The sequence below is a fragment of the Acinonyx jubatus genome, chromosome E4 (genome assembly GCF_027475565.1).
Source record: "Acinonyx jubatus isolate Ajub_Pintada_27869175 chromosome E4, VMU_Ajub_asm_v1.0, whole genome shotgun sequence".
NCBI classification, from domain to species: domain Eukaryota; kingdom Metazoa; phylum Chordata; class Mammalia; order Carnivora; family Felidae; genus Acinonyx; species Acinonyx jubatus.
In genome coordinates, this window is record NC_069395.1 from 45,838,838 (window position 1) to 45,858,064 (window position 19,227).

Sequence of the window (19,227 nt, forward strand, 5' to 3'; positions counted from 1 at the left end):
TGGGAGGTTACCATCTCTTCATGGTATTTTCCTAGTGTCTAACATAGAGAAGGTTCTCCGCGACTGTCCATTGAATGACTTACAAGTAATAAATGCTGATCAAATATACACACACACAGGTTGGGGCGGAAGCTGAGGGTAGAGATGAAAACTTCTCACGCTTCCCTCCCATTTAGAATGCAATCATTTTTTGCACATGGTTTCTCTGAATGCTTCTGTTACCACATTGGAAACTAGTTTCTGGCCTTTCTGCAAGTTTTAGGGCAGCCTTGAGTCAATGAGCTTAGTCTTCATAGCTTTGCATTAGTGGAAGACAAACGCTATTCCTGAATTTTCCGTAGGAGAGTTCTGAGGCTTACTTAAGTTGGTAAAGATACTGGATTTGTGAAAAGTAAGATTAGGAAAATTAAAGTATTATTGATTAATTGCTGGTTGGGTGAAATGAGCCACTTGAGAGAACTAAGTCACAAACACCGAGACTATGATTTTCTTTAGGCTGAACTCAGTTGAAAGATATAACACAAATTGTGACTCAGTGTGCATGTGTTACACACTGGATATCTCCGAATTTTATTTTGTCAATGTTGGTGTGTAGTTATTTCATCACTGATTATTTGGTGCTTACGTAGGATGATAGCAGCAATGTTAGGAGTTTGAATTAGTTGGCACAATGCCATTTTTTTCAACATCTGTTAAATATGGTTCTAATTTTATACTGTTTCAGCATATAGCTAAATATTTAGCATTAAAAATACCCTTTGGGGATGACTGAATGAGTTTTCATGTTTCCAATAATTCATTGTGCATTTGTGTTTAGAAAAATCAACTTTAAGGCATAAACTACAAGTCCAGTGGGAAGAAACCTTTTTCTGTGCACTCTTGATGTTTAGCTTTTTGGCCAGCCTATAAGTCACAGCAAAAGAAATTTACAGAGATGCTTTCAATGCAGTACAGAAAATCCTCTACTGAGGGACTTGGGATTAGCCACAGTGTGAGTGGAAGAATTTGGCTAAGATTTTGTCCATCAAATCTCAGCAAAGTTTGCCCACCAGGGTCATTTACAGGCTAATGCAGCTCAAGTTCTGTAAGAAAATAACACACCTGGTCTGTCATCAATAAGGTGTTCTGTTTAAGCAGTTTTTCCAAGGAAGGTTTAGGTTTATGCTCCCTTGGCACACTCTCGTATTACGTTGACTAGTGGCTACAAGTCCACAAGCTGGTATTGGGCTGGAGTTGGTCACCAACACCATAGTCAAACTAAGTGGTACACATGCTAATTACTCTGGTTTCATTAGCATGCTGTTCTGATGGAGGTAGTAGTTACAATTTATTATAGAATTTTTCTTTTTTCAATAATCATGGATCTCTTCCATCCTCAGTGTTTCAGTAGTGACACCATACTTTCTAAGATTTGCTTAAGCAGCAATGCCTCATTTGCCATATGGCAGTGAGTGACAGTAGCATTATTGCTTTAGGGTACATTTTCAATGTTTATTTATGCTATATAATGCCTTTAGTCTGATTTCCAAAAGGCCCAATAGAATTTCTTTCAGATGTTCAGTCTTTTAAGACATGACTCTGCTGGTAAAATACACTCACGAATTACCATGAACTATTTAATTCATTTTATTTTGTGAATGGCAAATGACTAATAAAAATTAGTTGGATTTCTTGATGCTATCATAGTCATGCCTCATTAAAAATGGTTTGGGGGCTACTTTTGCTATTTGTTTTATAAATAGCCTTTTTATTTTACAATGGTTTTAGATTTATGGAAAAATTGTGCAGATAGTACAAAAAGTTCCCTTATGCTCTTTAGCCATTTTCCCCTAGTATTAACATCTTTCATTGTTCTGATAGATTTGTTACAACTAGTGAACCAATATTAACTAAATATTAACTGAATTCCACCACACTTGGTTCATGTTTGCTCAGCTTTTGCCGAATACTCCTTTCCTGTTCTAGAATCCCATCCAGGATAGCATATCGCACATTAGGATTCTCTAGACCATGACAAGAAGTCTTGAGGCTATTCTTGGAAGGAAGACGACAGATGGTTTTCTCATCACGTCATATCCAGAGTATGTGCTATCAACTAACTTCTCATTGTTGATGTTAACTTTGATCACGTGGTGGAGTTAGCACTGGCCAGGTTTCTCCCCTGTAAAGTTATTACCCCCCTTTCTTTACTGTATTCTTGAGGGGTAGTCACTATGTGCAGCCCACGTTTGAGGGGTGGGTATTTATCTTCCATGTTTTTGACATGGGGTTATGTACCTATATTATTTAGAACTCTTCTGCATAGGAGAAGAGTCATTTACTTGTTTATTTGTTCAGTATTTGTATCCTAATGGGCTCTGCGATATTTATTTCACACTGTGGATTATAATCAATTTTTTTTAACATTTATTCATTTTTGAGAGACAGAGACACAGCATGAGTGTGGAAGGGGCAGAGAGAGGGAGACACAGAATCCGAAACAGGCTTCAGGCTCTGAGCTGTCAGCACAGAGCCTGACGTGAGGCTCGAACTCACAAACTGTGAGATCCTGACCTGAGCCGAAATCAGACGCTCAACCGACTAAGCCACCCAGGCGCCCCTTGATGTTTTGTTATTTTGTTGCTCATAAATTGTTCCAGATTTGACCACTGGGAGTTCTTTCAGTTGGCTTCTACTGGATCTCACAAACTGTGGGATCATGACCTGAGCTGTGATCAAGAGTCGGATACTTAACCAACTAAGCCACCCAGGTGCCCCAACATTGGCTTCCTTTTTACTTACATTAAAAAAAACCCCACAAAACTGGATTTTTAACTGAGTGTAGGCTGAAAATAAATAGGAAACAAAGAAAGAAAATTGGTTTTCATGATATATTCCCTTATATCCTTAGAGGAACCTGGAATTAGTTATTTTATTTTGATTAATGTTTTTTTGAATAAGACTAAGATATTTAAATTAAAAAGTGAAGGCAAAAAGTTGAATCCAGTTTATTGTTATTGAAATCAACACTTTTCCTCTTTCTTTAACTGGTATAGAAAAAAAGATGTGGAAGGTTGTAACCAGCTGTAGTTCTTCTGAAAACGGAAAAAGAAGAGAGTCTTAAATTATATTAGAAGAAATATAAGGGGGAAATATTCTGATAAAGAGAGTTGGTCAATGTTGGAATGTAAGATAAGAAGTTAGAATTCTTCCTCTGTTTTTAAAAATTAGGACAGATTCCCAGCTGTCTGGAATAGTAGGTGTTTTCTGATTTTCAAAGGTCTTTCCCCTCCCTGAATTCTGACACTCTTTACATCTGTAATCAAAGCCTTAGCCTAGGAAAGCCCGTACTTTGAAGATATGGGAGGAAGGTGTATAAAAAGAGAAGAAAGATTTCACCCTTAAAAAAAATCAGACTTAGAATAAAGGTGAAAATAGAAAATGGGTTATATCTACCACCCAAACTATACTTTCATACTTTTCATATTTTTCACTATCAAGTAAATCCATATTGGAACATCAATCTTCCCCTTCTTCATAGCCCCTGATGGTTAATAGGGACTGGTCACAGGCACTAATGGATGTTTCCTTTTAATCAACAGGTGAGTGACTAGATAAGTCACAGCTTTATGCTATTCCCTTTTTGGAAAGCATTTTTTAAAGCTACTTAATGCTAAATTGTCCTTACTTCTACAACTTTTTAATTATCTCTCTGGAGGTAAGTAAAGATAATTTTTGCATAAATAAGATGGTTTAAAATAAGATGGTTTAGGGGTGCCTGGGTGGCTCAGTCATTTAAGCATCTGACTTTGGCTCAGGTCATGATCTCATGGTTTGTGAGTTTGAGCCCCACATTAGGCTCTTTGTTGTCAGCACAGAGCCTGCTTTGGATCCTCTGTCCCCCTTCCTCTTGGCCCCTCCCCCACTGGTGCGTTTGCGCGCGTGTGTGTGTGTGTGTGTGTGTGTGTGTATGTGTGTGCGCGCACGCACTTTTTCAAAAATAAACATGTAAAAGATAAAATAAGATTCTAACCAATTATTTTAGCCTTATAATGATTAATTTTCTCTTCAGAAAATTTTCATAAGAATGTCATATTCAGGCTAGTAATAAAATTATTTTGCATGGTGGCAATGGAGTGTATTGAAAATAGGGCTCAAAGACCTAGGGTTTACTCCTGGCTGTACCATATACTACTGATGTGATCTGGGGCAAGTTGCTTGATGTTCTGAGTTATTTTGCTTGTCTCTTAAATTGTTAAGTAATATTTATCTTACAAGGTTATTGTGACTATTCATGCATATGATTTCATATATTCAGGTATATGTTAAAGTACTCATTAGATGGCTATTACTATTATTATCATTATTATTAATCATTATACATTCAGCAGTTCATTATGTATTATTGAATTCCTACAGTATGTTGGGCACTATGGGCTTATAAAAGTGAATCAAACACAGCCCTTATTCTCAAGGAATTTATAGCATTGTGGGGAAAATATAAAATTAGTTTGAACTGATAAATAATGAGGGAGAGAGCTCAGAAACAGGCTTACATGCAGGGAAAACTCATTCAAGACCAAAGAATGCTTCATGGATAATTCACAAAGCAAAATAAGTCAAGACTATAGTATCATTTCTTTTTTCCTAGAAAGGCCTATATGGTGTGGGTATTATTATATTAATGACAAGACTCTGAAGTACACTATAAAGCAGTGATATATTTCAAAGTCGCATTATTAGTATTTTCACTTTTATTGTAAAATAATAGGGACAATGTGGATAGGAGACAAAGGGAGGAGAATAAAAGTGAAGAGGTCAAGAAGATGTGAGGATCATGACAGATGATCTAAGTTCTTTGTGTGAACCTCATCTTCAGTCTCCTCTTCCGTGAAACAGGGATCATTCTATTAGCAACCTCATGGTTTAGAGTAAGAATTAAAGGTAATTAAATATGTTCGTACATGGACAGCACTTAACAGTGCCTCGGACGTGGTAAGTACTCAATGATCACTAGCTAGTTCATCTGGTGACGTGCAAGAGTAATGGTTTCAGGTCTGAAGCCGACTGCCAGCACTACTGCAAAAGTTTATGAGATCTTGGACAAGTCATTCTCTGGGCCTCAGTTTCTCTCTGTAAAATGAAGGCCCTAGGGTGGAAAAATGATGTCTAAAATCCTTTCTAGCTTTTGAATTGGGATGAGGTGGCAGAAGAGACTGGATGTATGGATACTGCCAAGGCCCCGACTTTGTGGGGACAGAAGCTACCTGTGAGAGAGGATGGACATGTGGGAGGACATCTGGAGAGGGGTCATTAAGGATACATTTTAATTTCTTCAACATTTTTTTTCAGGAAGTGAGGAAAAGGGATTCTTGGTTCAGGCTCTTTCAATTAAGTGTTCACTTAGACTTTTAACGATCTTTCTCAAGCAGCATGAAGACAGCTTGTAGGTCTCTTGGTCTTTATTTTGGGAAAGGGTGGATAGCTGAGGTCCTTATAGAAAAGATCACAACTGAAACACAAACCAGAATCACAAGTCCTAGAGAACTAGGACGCTGGCTGAGCCAAAAGGGAGGCTCCCTTTGGACAAGCTACCAGACACATGTTGCCTGTGTCTTCTCCCCCTCTGGGAGCCAGTTTTCTCTTCCTTAGACAGCTTACTCCCCATTCCATTACAGACTATGGGAATTTTGACTGTGTAAGGAGTCAGAGACTAGGCCCCTGGTGCTTTTCCTCCTTCTGGGGCTGTCCCCCTTGCTGACCACAGGCTTTGTGGCTTTATTACAAAAAGTAAAAGCAGAGCATTACATACCCCAAAGTATGCCATGACATAGTTATTCTGTGCTTTCTTCTCTTGACATTAGTACCAAAAGAGAATAAGCATGTAAACATCTGTTTTATATAAGCTAATTCTAGACTTTTAACTTGATTAGTATAAGAGAATATTTGATGTGATTAATTTTCCAGTTACAACACAATGGCTTTCCATTCTTTTATTGCCTTCTTAAGGGAGACAAGAGAAGAAAAAATAACCTAACTTTATTTATTTATTTTTTTTTTTAGTTTCATAGCAGTACCAAGTATAACCATTAGAGTTGGTACAAAAGTATTCTTCTTTTAATTCAGTTGTAGTCACAAGTTACCTATCCTGTAGAAATGTGCTAAAATAAACATAAAATAATCCTGAGCCTCATTACATACAGAAACAGACATTCTGGGAAAGATCATTCATTGAGGACAACATCACACCATCTAGTGATTTGCAGGAGACAGTTTATTAGAAAGCGGTGTATGTACCCACTGCTTTATGGCAATCTTCTGCAGCACTCATTCTTTTAAGCCAATGTTTTTCTGAGCTACGCTTTATTAGGCCTAGTATGACAAATGCTTCCAACTAGGTGATCGCTTGAAATACTTAGCCAGCAAGCAGGATCTTATCCTGTCTAGGGCAGGAAGAAGAATTTCAAGAGAGAAAACTGAATCAGAGAGAGGATTTTAAAACTTTTTTCTTTTTTTATGTTTATTTATTTTTGAGAAAGAGACAGAGAGAGCGTGAGTGGGGGAGGGGAAGAGAGAGAGGGAGACACAGACTCCAAAGCAGGCTTCAGGCTCTGAGCTGTCAGCACATACCTTGATGCAGGGCTCAAACTCATGAACCTTGACATCACGACCTGAGCTGAAGTCTGGTGCTTAACCGACTGAGCCACCCAGGTTCTCCCAGAGAGAAGGTTTTAGTATTGACTTTGCTATAAATGAGCCACACTACTTTTTAAAAAAATGTCACCTTTTCTTGGGCGCCTGGGTGGCTCAGTAGGTTAAGTGTCCAACTGCGGCTCAGGTCATGATCTCATGGTTCGTGGGTTCGAGCCACGTTGGGCTCTGTGCTGACATTTCAGAGCCTGGAGCCTGTTTTGGATTCTGTGTCTCCCTCTCTGTCTCTCTCTCTCTGCCCCTCCCTGGCTCTGAAAAATAAATAAACACTAAAAAAAAAAAGATGTCACCTTTTCGTATTTCCCCCATTCTCCAAGGTTAACAGTGATGAGAACAGGTGATGTAAAGAGATTTTTGCTTGTTAGCATGACACTGGAGATGTTCCACAATCTGCTATATGGTACCACAAAGTCTGCCATTGTATATGAATCTGCAGGAGGAGCTAATCTCTTCTCCACTGCCAAGTCCTATCTCCTGGATCTTCTAGGGCTTCCTGGAGGAATTTGGGGGTGGGAGGATGGTCTAGGATAGATCTATGATAGGATAGATAAACTAAACCTGCTCCCAGTAAATAAAAAAAATTATTTCACTTTTTCCTCTTGTCCCTGTCTCTGTCCCCAGAGCCTTTAAAGAGCACTTTTTGACTTGGGCCTCTTTGGTGCTACTATGCAGATCTCTTCATAAAAAGCAACTGAATGATAATAATAATTTTGATATTGTTCTCCCAGTCTCTCCTTGTCTTATCTGTGGCTATTATTTTTAGTTCATGAGCCCTCAAAATTTACAGGCTGAGGGCAGCATTGGGAAGCAGTGGAAAGCACTGGCATGGCAATCAGCTGGTTCAAGTTCTGGTTCTACTGTTCATTAACATCGGCCTTAGGCAAATTGCTTCAACTCTCCAAGTTTCAGTGTCCTTAGGTGAAGAGTGTTGTTAATAATATTATTACTGCAGCCTACTCCTATTTTTGTCCTTTCCCCCAATTTGCCTCTTTTATTCCATTTCTCACTCATTGTCTGAGTGACTTTGCTGAAATATAACTATTTTTTTTTTCTCTTTAGCTTCAATTCCTCTAGTATCTTTACATGACCTCAGGATATGATCCAAGCTCCCACCAGTTTCAGGCAGGTACAACCTGACAGCGTCTTCCCTCAGGCATCTCCTACATGTTTCCTGTGTCTGTCCAGGGCTTTTGTATTGATGTTTTGGGGCAGGATGCCAAGGAAATCAGATTAGCATCCATGTATGTGGGACCCAAAAATGTGGGGTTGTTTGGACCCCATGAGGTAAGTCATTGACCAATGAGAAGGGGAGCTAATGAGCAAGTACTTCCCCCTTTTATCATACCCACTCCCTTTTCTCCTTCACAACAGTCTTGAGACAATTAACATCAGGGCTTTCAAGTTCCATGGGACCCAGTAACCAGTGGCTTATAGCAGAGGCCATCTTCGTAATGTACTCTTGCACTTCCCTACCTCATTCCTCTTATCCTTCATGCCTGCAGCCTGAGAATCATACCCTTACCTTCATCTCAGGCTCTGCATTCTGGGGAACTTTCGCCAAGACTGTCACATAATTTTAGAGCTGAAGTTAATTTTCCAAATTGTTTAGTATGATGTGTTTGTGATAATTAGTGGCTAAAGCAAGACTGGATTCACAGACTAGTGCTCCTTCCAACCTCATAGAGACTGTTTTTAATAACAAAAGCAAGAAATGAGCTCGGATATATTGTTATTTCTGGGCAATACTCTGACTTAAGCAGTACTGTCTTTTTTGCCCAACCCTTCCTACCCCCACCCTGGGCCATGCCCTCTTCCCAGCCTAACCACTTTCTCCCAATGTGTATTCTTGGTATTCTCTGCTGACTGCCTGCCGAAATCTGCTTTCAGGGACTTGTTTATTTTAAAGTGTAAATAATATTTCTGTCCACAGGCTACCTTGTCTCCAGAGGCCTGCATTTCAACAGAGATCAAACTTTATTGAGAAGGAGTAGAAGAGCCCAGGTGTGTTCCTCCAGTGTCACAAATCATGTTGTCATCAATTACATGAGACTAAAGTGGAGACATGCATCTGGGATTATGGAAGATAAATGTATGTATTCTACATATATACATATCAAAGCACAAATGCTTTTTGAGACACTGAATATTCCTTTTCTTTCTTTTTTTTAAAATTTTTTTTAATGTTTTTATTTATTTTTGAGACAGAGAGAGACAGAGCATGAGCGGGGGAGGGGCAGAGAGAGGGAGACACAGAATCCGAAGCAGGCTCCAGGCACTGAGCTGTCAGCACAGAGCCCGATGCGGGGCTCGAACTCACAGACCATGAGATCATGACCTGAGCCGAAGTCAGATACTCAACTGACTGAGCCACCCAGGCGCCCCTCCTTTTCTTTCTTAACCCTCTTTCCCTACCACCATGCCCAGTGGACCTAAGTAAGTCCCTCAGTGCTACCACTCACTTAGATATCAGGGTGTTAGTGAAGCTATAAAAGACCTTCTATAAACAAACAAATAAAAAAAGCTCTCTACTTATCTGTTTCTTTCAAAGCATTGTGTCCCCGGTGCATATGTACCTAGGTTCAAACTTCCAAACAGTATCCTCAAATACATGCAAGGGTAGTAATAATACTTCACTTTTACTGAGAGCTTGCTGCATTGCTAGGCACTGGGCTAAGTGAAGAATAATCATTCTTTCATTTTATTCTCAGGCTAAGAAAGACCATGATTCCAGAGAGATGGGAAATAAATGAGGCAAGTTTTATAATTGGTCCAGTTTCCCACTTTCAGAGAGTTTCCAGGTCATGATGTACAGAGGCGGAAGCAAGGTGGAACCCAGCAGGCTGAGAGTTGAGGAGATACAGGTGAGAGTCCAAGGACACTAAGAAGCTAGAGTTTGCAGGAGAGAGAACCTGAAGGAGCTATGTAGATAGAAAACTCCAGAGATCTGAATGGAGTCCCTCTTAAATATTCAGCTGAGTACTGACCAGCATATGCATGTGAAAAAATTGGCTAAGGCCCAGGAAAGAACCGCTTGAAAGGAATAAAGGTAACTAACTGTGCCCACACTCACAAGGGGATGGGAACAGGTCTGTCCCCACCAGCCGGACTGGAAAACCTCATGATTCACAGAGTACTGGTACAATGACAGATGGGTCTTTGTCAGTAATGGGGAATAACTAGTTCTAAAATGAATACTGCTTTGGTCTGACCTAACAAATTTTAAAAGTAAGTCCCAAAAGGATCAAACTATTTCCAAATAATTTAGGAAAGAGCTCAAGAATATTTATAGGAATACAAAAATACCTGTACCCCAAAGGTGAAATTCACAGTGTCTGACATCCAGTCAAAGAATATGAGGCCCAAAAGGCAGCAAAAAAAAAAAAAAAGCAACCTGTAACAAGCAGACAAAAATCAGTTGAAAGTGATGCAGAACTGATACAGATGTTAAAATTACCAATTAAGGAACTTCAAGCAGTTACTCTAAGTGTATTCCGTATATTCATACACTAAAAATGAGATATGGAGGATATAAATAAATCCAAATCCAATCTAGAGATGAAAACTACAACGTCTGAGATGAAAAGTACACTGAATGGGGGGTGGGGGGTGGTGCCTGGGTGGCTCATTTGGTTGAGCATCTGACTCTTGGTTTCTGCCCAGGTCATGATGTTGCAGTTTGTGGGTTTGAGCCCCATATCAGGTTCTTCGAGGACCGTGTGGAGCCTGCTTGGGATTTCTCTTTCCCTCTCTCTCTGCCCCTCCCTGATTTGCCATCTCTCCCTCTATGTCAAAAAGAAAATAAATAAACAAACATTAAAAAATTACACTGAACATGACAGTATAGAATAGACAGTGGAGAAGAAAAGACCTTGAAGAAATAGCTATGGAAACTGTCAAAAAATGAAACCCAATGAGAAAAGAAAATAACAATTAAAAAGAATGAACTGAGCATCAGTGAGCTGTGCAACAACTTCAGATGGCCTCATATACGTGAATTGATATTTGAAGAAATGAAGACCAAAATTTCCAGTTTTGATGAAAAACATATACTTACTTACAGGTACGAGAAGCTTGATAATCCCTAGGTACACGAGGGGAGAAACCAAGAAACATGAGGGGAGCCACACCAAGGCACATCATATTCAAACTGATTAAACACAGTGGTAATAACAAAACTCTTGAATGCATTAAAGAAAAAAAGATACAGATCATATAAAGTAACAAATGTAAATACGATAGAGATTTCTTACTGGGAACAAGGCAAGCAAGAAGATAGTGAAGTAATATCTTTAAAGTACTGAAAGAAAAATAAAAACCTATCCATGTAGAATATACTACCCGGCAAAAAAATGTATATATATACATAGCTTTCAAAAACAAAGGTGAAATAAAGACTTTCAAATGCACAAAAGTGAAAGATTTTTTCCACCAGTAGAACTTCACTACAGGAACCATAAAAGCAGGTCCTTCAGGCAGAAGAAAAATGGTATCACATGTAAATCTGGATCTATACAGAGAAGTATATATATACTTTAGGAATGGTGAGCACCAGGAATGGTGAGTACATCGGTAAATATACTTTTTTCTTATTGTTTAGATCACTTTAAAAGGTAATTGACTATTTAAATAACAAAACAACATCAGTGTAGTGTGAGGTTTAAAATACAGTGATGTAGGGGCCCCTGGGTGGCTTAGTTGGCTGAGCATCTGACTTCAGCTCAGGTCATGATCTCACGGTTCATGGATTTGAGCCTTGTGTCAGGCTGTGTGCTGACAGCAAGGAGCCTGGAGCCTCCTTCAGATTCTGTGTCTCCCTCTCTCTCTGCCCCTCTCCTGCTCACACTCTGCCTCTTTCTCTCTTTCTTTCTCTCAAAAATAAACATTTAAAATAAAAGAAAATAAAGTATAGTAATGTAAAATAAAATGGATGACAACAACAAAAAGGTCATGAGAGGAGTAATGGAAATATACAATTCTAAGGTTATTTTATTATACATGAAGTAGTGCTATTCCTAGAAGGAAGATTGTGATTAAGTAAAGATATATACTGTAAACCCTGAATAAGCTAGCAATGAAGATATAATGTAATCATAAAAAGTATTCAATACATCCAATAGAAAGCATAAAAAAAGGAAGAAAAGAGCAAAGAATCAAGAGAATAGGAAAGAAATACCAAGATGATCGATTTAAATCCTACCACATCCATAATCACATTGAATGTAAATGGTCTAAACAGCCCAATTAAAAGGCAGAGATTATTCGATTACATAAAAAAAGCACAACTGAATTGTATGGTGACTACAGGAAACACACTTTTAATGTAAAGACACAAATAGGGTAAAAGTGACAGGATAGAAAATGATAAATCATGCTAATACAAATTGAAAAAGCTAGAGTGGCTACATTATTATCGCCAGATATATTTCAGAGCAAATAATATTACCAGGGATAATGAAGATAACTGCATAATGATAAAGGTGTCAATTAGTTAAGAGGATATAACTCTAAATGTTTATGCATCTAATTATAGGGCTTCAAAATGCATAAAGCAAAAACTCACAGAACTGCACTAAGAAATAGACAAGTCCACAATTATAGTCAGCAATTTCAAAACCACTGTCCAAAACTGACAGAATAGGCAGAAACCAGTAAAGTTATGAAAGACTGGGATAATGCTATTGAACAACTTGACCTAATTGACATTTATAGAACATTCTACCCAATAACAAACATTCTTTTCAAGTGCTCCTGGAACATTTACCAAGATAGATCATTTAATCCTGATTAGGTAGGTACTATCATTCTTTTCTTTTTTTTTTTTTTTAAGTTTATTTATTTTTGAGAGAGAAAGAGAGAGAGAGAGAGAGAGAGAGAGAGACTGAGCATGAGTGGGGAAGGAGCAGAGAGAGAGGGAGACAAAGAATCCAAAGCAGGTTCCAGGTTCCTTGCTGTCAGCACAGAGCCTGACATGGGGCTCAAACCCACGAACTGCGAGATCATGACCTGAGCCAAAGTCAGACGCTCAACCAAGGTGCCCCATCATTCTTAGTCTTTATGGTGGAATAAATGAAGGTATGGAGTTAGGTAATTTACTGAAGATACAGTTATTGTCACAGCTGGGCTTTTAACCCAGGGTATCTGACCCAGAACTCTTAATCACAGGCTCTATGACCTTCCTTGAACACCTGGAACAGCTCAGCTCTCAGTGAAAACTCTAGGACTTATAATGCAATCCTTTTTAAATAAACAAAGGGGGAGGCTACTCAAATAGCATTCTGTAAATACTACTTGGAAAGGAAGTACTTTCCCCATCTCCTCTCATATTCCCACTCAGCCCAAATGGCCTGTCTGCTTCCTTGAAGTGACATGACTTATAGGTATCATAAACTCACGTCCCACTGCTGTTGGGTCTAAAAAAGAAGACAGTTGCACACTGTAAAATACTGGTGAGAGCTGGCTCTTCCTCGGGCGGCCTCTGGGTGAGATGGGTGGTCTAATGCACAAACCAACGTCGATCAAGATGCACGTTTGCCCCACTTTAGAATGTCAGGATCCAGACAACTCCTTTTCCACAAGGGAAGCACGTTTTCATTAAAATGAAGAAAGGAATCCCTAGCTTATGGTTGATTTTCTTTGTCTACCTTCTTATCTCTGTTATTAGTTCTAAAATGTATATAACAATTACAACACGGAAAGCCTTTGTAATGTTTTCCAGGGCGAGGTTTCCTTACTTATCAGCAAGAAAATGCCATGGAGGGGGAACACCTTTTTAATGCATCTTTGGCTAAGACTTGGCACCTGGTTGTTCTATGGGAGGAAATGTGAAATGGGGATATTATTCGGCCTCACCGTGCGAAGGAGAGGATTCAGACTGCTCAGGAGCATGACCCTTGCTGATGAAACTTTAAAAATCAGTTTTCTCTTCAGTATGCAGCCTTTCTGTCTCCTCATACACTCCCCTGAACTTCCATCTCGTCTTCACATCCAGCTTTCTTCCCTTCTCTTGCCTTTCCTAACTACAGTCAGTGGCTCCCCAGTTCCTGCTGTGTCTCTCATTTCCCTCAACAAGCCCCTTTCCTTTTCCTCCCGCATCTGGCCCATCCAGCTCTCCCCTCCCTCCCTCCGTAGTCCCTGAGGAGATCAAAGAGTGACAGTGAGGCTGCTGCTGGGAGAGACATTTCCAGCTCCCCCTCCTGGCTGGGCTGAGCCTTGGGCTGAGAGACTGGAGGCTGGGCCGGGGCGTCTTGGCTTCTGGGGAGGGGGAGATTAGGAAAGAAGACTCTGCAGCCGCGTTGCACACAGTAGAAAAGTAAAATTCCCTTTGTGCTAGTTAGTGCGGCGTCCCCTCAGTTTGGGATTTTGCCACACATTCTTGAAAGCCATTGTTTGCACTGGGGTCCCGTAGGTTAGGAGCAGCGCCGGCGGGAGCGGAGCCGACCCTGGGAGAGCTTCCCCCGTCCCGCACTGACCCTACAGTCGGGGGAGAGAGCAGTCGCTCTCCGGGAGTGGGGCGGTGGGGGCTCCAGCGCCGAGGAGTTGGGGGGGGGGGGGCCGCCGCCGGCCAATCAGGAGGCGAGGCCGCTCCGGGCTTGCCCTCCTTGCTCCGGAGCGAGCGGCGCACAGTGGAAAGTTGGGAGCCCGAGTGGCTGGCCCCGGCGGAGTGCGGCGCGGCGGCGGCGGCGGCGGCGGCGAGGGCGGCCGGACTGGGCGCGGCGCCGTAGGGCTCGGGCGGCCCCCGGGGCATGGGCCGGGCGCGCTGCCGTCTCTCCGCTACACGCCGCGCGCGGCCCGCGGGCACCTAGCCGTCCCGGAGGAAGCTGCGTCCAGACAAAAGCTGCGGCATCTCCGCCCGCTCAGCCCCTGCAGGGCTTCGGGGTTGGTGCCGGTCCGCATCGGACTGTCGCCTCCACACTGTTTGCTAGGTCAGAGAGCTTTCGAGAGCCTAATGAGTTACTCTGAGAGGAACCCCTCTGCGTGTTGTTGAGGAAGGCTAAGCACAGTGCTTAGGCGCCCAGGAAAAAAGGAAAAAAAAAAAAAAAGGAAAGAAAAGACAATGATTTTCTGGGACATCGTCCACACTGTATTCCTGTTGGCTCTTCTTTATTCTTCCCTAGCTCAAGATGCAAGCCCCCAGGCAGACACCAGGGCTGAGGAAATTCCCGAGGGGGCCTCCACCTTGGCTTTTGTGTTTGATGTGACTGGTTCCATGTATGATGATCTAGTTCAGGTTATCGAAGGGGCTTCCAAAATTTTGGAGACGTCTTTGAAAAGACCTAAGAGACCACTTTTCAACTTTGCTTTGGTGCCTTTCCATGATCCAGGTAAGGGGAATATTTATTCTTTGTGTTTGTTGTTTCTCATGATTACATGTCTTATGCTATGAAATCGTTAAAGTGTTAGGAAGTTTCAAAACTTTTTTTTTTTTTTTTTAATGTGTAGCTGAAAACCATTGTAACAAAGAATTACTCTCTGGCATCTGGGTTTGCTCCCTGACCCGTACTCAGGTCTTGTAGGTGCTGGTCCCCTGGTCCCCAAACCTGGAAGTGTGGAATTACAGTAAATACCAGAACCCAGGGTCTTGAGCAAGGACATCGAAATCGGAGTTCATTGACTTTTTAATTTTAGAGCTAAAGAATGCTTACTTAGGAAGGCAGATTTGGAGATGGGTATCCAGCAGCATTACCCTAAGAGCTAACATCCTGGTTGAGAGCACGCTCAGGATAACTCTCACACAAGAGGGGGAAAACCTGTTGTGTGAGACACAAGGAAGCTTGTGAGTAATTTGCTAGTGGAACTGAAGAGATGAAAACAGGAGAGAAGCCATTCATTTCTTAACTGAATCTATTCATCTTTGCACCAAGTCCTCATTACTTAGGTTCACAGATGGGCATAAACATCATGTCCCTGCCTCATCCAGTAGAAATGCATGTGATTTGGTTGTCGGTGCTCTTTTAAAGGTAGCTGAAGCAAAATAACTGTATTTTTCCCCCTAAAGCCATGGGCTTCAGCTGCTCCACGGTAATATGATCCGATATACTTTTTTTTTTTTTTTTCAGTTTCTATTTAAAGTGGCACCTTTCTGTGAGGCTCAGAGGAGCCCTCATTGTCATTGCTGAGGGTAGCATTGCAGGGGGAACCCTGGGGCTTGCTGTCTGACATCCACCTGAGTTTCATTAGCCCAAGTCCTTGCCCAGTTTCTTAAAAGTCCTCGCCCAGTTTCTTAAAAGTCCTCTCCCACTGTTCTCCCACATTTTCCCTGCTTTGAAAGTCTCTCTCTTCACTCAGAAGACCTTGACACAACCTCTTCACAATGGGAGCTTCATATTGAGAATCTCAGATTCTTTCTTTGTGCATTTTGACAAGCACATGAGTTCAAATTATCTCTAGGTGTTAAAGAGGGCAGGTTTTAGCTGTCTAAAAGAAAATGGCACCGGGAGAAGTTTAGAGGGAAATAGAACTTTCTGGGTTTTTTTGTTTGTTTGTTTGTTTTTTGTCCTTCAAATGATGAAAATGAGAACCTATCCTACTTTCCTGGGACATGTGGAAGAGTAGGGTAGGTTTTTCTACATTCCTACCTTGATGAAACACAAAATGTTCTTTATATTTGAATAAAGAATTAAGTGGTCATTTACTGCTTTTACTGTCTTGGTAAGGCACCTCATGTGTTATGTTTCAATTTATTAAATGTCAAGATGCCAATTATGATGCAGCACAAGACTTGTTGTTTTGGAATAGCCTAAATATGTTTCTTCTATGGGGATATAGCTGAAGTTGGCTGAAAAACAAAGTCAAAATTGTTTTCTCCAATTAACATCACAATTTCCTCTTCCCCAAAAGACTCTTATGAGATGATGTTGCTGCAAACAATACACAAATTGCCTCAAGACATAAATGGAAACTGGATCGTCATGATATTTTGATGTGATATGAAAAATTATTGGAATAAATTGTATTCTGGTGTGCCTCTTTCCAATTGTTACCAAATGGGAAAGGGTGCTGTGATTGACTTTCCTATAGTTTAGCAATCTTGTTGCAAAGTGGGGGAAACTTGGCATGCTAATAACAAATGACTAGTAAAGTAGAGCTTTTTTGAAATAATATGAGAAAATGATTCCATTGGTTCATAAAATTAATTGCATGTGTAATTCAGCAAAATTATTAATTTTATTGTAATTCAAAGTAGAAGTGGCCAAGTATTTATGTTATCTAAGACTATTGAAAGTATTTCTGAAGATAAAGAGGGAGATAGAAGTTAAAACATACTAATAACCTTTAATTTAGTTTGCTAATTCACTTTACTGAATTATAATATTATCTTTGTGTGACATTTGTGTAGTGTGTGTGTGCGTATGTTGTGTATAGTTATTAAGAGTTTTTGATTCTCTTATACTTTTGATTGATCAGTGTGGGATGACAGAAGGGGCCTTGAATGGGGATTGGCTGTTTCAGTGTGTGACATTAGAAAAGTCAGTTTACCTATTTCCTCATCTATAAAATGAGAGAATTGAATTTGAACATCTCTTTTTTTTTTTTAGGGTTTCTTCTTCTCCTTTTTTCTTTTAGATTTGAGCATCTCTAAGTTCGCTTCTGACTATGACATTTTATGGCTGTCTGTTTTACATGTGGTTGTTTTCATAGCTCCTAACACATATTCCTATGATTGGGCACTACAACTGACAGGGAGAGAAATAATGTGTGGAATTTAATATAAATAATTATAACTTTGACCACCGACAGCTTTTCAAAACCCTTTGACATCTGCTGTCTCATGTAGCCAGATGAAATAATGGACAGGATCTGAGATACACTCTGAGGCATTTGACAAAAACCCTTAGGCCTTTGCACATGATTGCTTTGGACTTCTGCATTAGGGGGCACCTGGGTGGCTCAGTTGGTTAAGTGTCTGACTTCGGCTCAGGTCATGATCTCATGGTTCGTGAGTTCAAGCCCTGCGTTGGGCTCTGTGCTGACAGCTCACAACCTGGAGCCTGTTTTGGATTCTGTGAATCCCTCTCTCTCTGCCCCTTCCCCACTCGCACTCTGTCTCTCTCTCTCTCTTTCTCTCAAAAACAAATAAAAAACATTTTAAAAAATTAAAAAAGAATTAAAATATGTAGAATACACAGACATACATGAGGTGGAAGTCTAACAAGTTAACAAGGAGGTGATAAAATCCTTCAGAAAATGTGTGTGTAGGGAAGCTGGTGTTGAAGGACCAAAAATCCACCCATGGTTGGAGGAAGTACCAGAGAGGACGAGGACCATGAAAAGTCAAGCCAATCTTGTGAGGCTAACTGTGCCTAAGATGGGCTTTTCACTTCTGTGATTACATTTAATGTATTAATTTCTAACAGCTTTATTGAGATATAATTCCCTTGCCATATAATTATTCATTTAAAATGTATAATTCACTGGGGTGCCTGGGTGGCTCAGTCGGTTGAGCGTCCGACTTCAGCTCAGGTCATGATCTCGCAGTCTGTGAGTTTGAGCCCTGCGTCGGGCTCTGGGCTGACAGCTCAGAGCCTGGAGCCTGCTTCTGATTCTGTGTCTCCCTCTTTCTCTGCCCCTCCCCTGCTCATGCTCTGTCTCTCTCACTCTCAAAAATGAGTAAATGCTAAAAAAAAATTTTTTTTTTAAATGTATAATTCAGTGAGTGGTTTTTAGTATATTCACAGGTACATGCAACCATCACCACAGTCAGTTTTGGAACATCTTCATCACCTCCAAGAGAAACCCTGTGCCTTTTACTTATCAGTCCCTTAGCTCCCTTACCATCCTCCTCCCAGCGCGAAGCAAGCACTAATTTCCTTTCTGTCCATTGATTTTCTTGCTCTGGCCTTTCATCTGAATGCAGTCATATAATATGTGGTCTTTTTTGACTGGCTTCTTTCACTTTAGCATGTTTACAAGGTTCATCCATGTTATAGCATGTGTCAGTACTTTATGCCTTTTAATGGCTAAGTAATATTCAATGTGTGGATATACCACACTTTGTTTAACTGTTAATCCCTAATGGATATTTAGGGTTTCGGCTATTATGAATAATGCTTCTATAAACATTTATGTACAAGTGTCTGTGTGGATGTATGCGATGTTATAATTTATATAAGAAATATATGTTGGGGCTTCATTCCCATTTCTTACTTAGAGCTCCTGAAACTCTTATAGTATCCTAAGTGATAAGAACTATAAAATTGTGTTTTGTTATGTTAATGGAGTGACTTTTGGATCCCACCTAAGGATGGAGGCTGGTTTCCAGGAGATTCAACCATGTGATTAAAGGGTTGGAACTTTCAGTCCCACTCCTGACTTCTTTCTGGGAAGGGGAGGGGGTTGGGGGTTGGATCAACTGCCGGTGGCCAGTGGCCAAAGATTTAATCAGTTATGCCTATGTAATGAAGCCTCTGAAAACACATATGAGGACAGGGTTTGTATTGCTTTTGGGTTGGAAATTTTGGGAAAATGGCATGCTCAAAGGGGGCATGGGGGCTTTGCAACCCTTTCTGCATACCCTATGCATCTGGCCGTCCCTAAGTT

The 19,227-nt window shown here is 40.5% G+C and overlaps 1 protein-coding gene across 24 annotated transcripts in view; it reads left to right on the forward strand.

The window, feature by feature from the left end:
- Positions 1 to 19,227, forward strand: part of HMCN1 (hemicentin 1) — a 703,321-nt gene that overhangs the window by 221,137 nt on the left and 462,957 nt on the right. For 15 of the 24 annotated variants that reach the window (XM_053209695.1, XM_053209701.1, XM_053209691.1 and 12 more), the window contains 5 exons: positions 1,966 to 2,081; positions 3,582 to 3,697; positions 4,751 to 8,779; positions 9,399 to 11,247; positions 14,805 to 15,011. In XM_053209695.1, coding sequence (XP_053065670.1) covers positions 11,229 to 11,247; positions 14,805 to 15,011 — 226 coding nt within the window. In that variant the 5' untranslated portion in view covers positions 1,966 to 2,081; positions 3,582 to 3,697; positions 4,751 to 8,779; positions 9,399 to 11,228. Of the gene's footprint in view, positions 1 to 1,965; positions 2,082 to 2,731; positions 2,751 to 3,581; positions 3,698 to 4,750; positions 8,780 to 9,398; positions 11,248 to 14,257; positions 15,012 to 19,227 lie in introns of those variants that run through there. The other 9 variants (XM_053209694.1, XM_053209689.1, XM_053209705.1 and 6 more) reach the window with 9 other exon arrangements.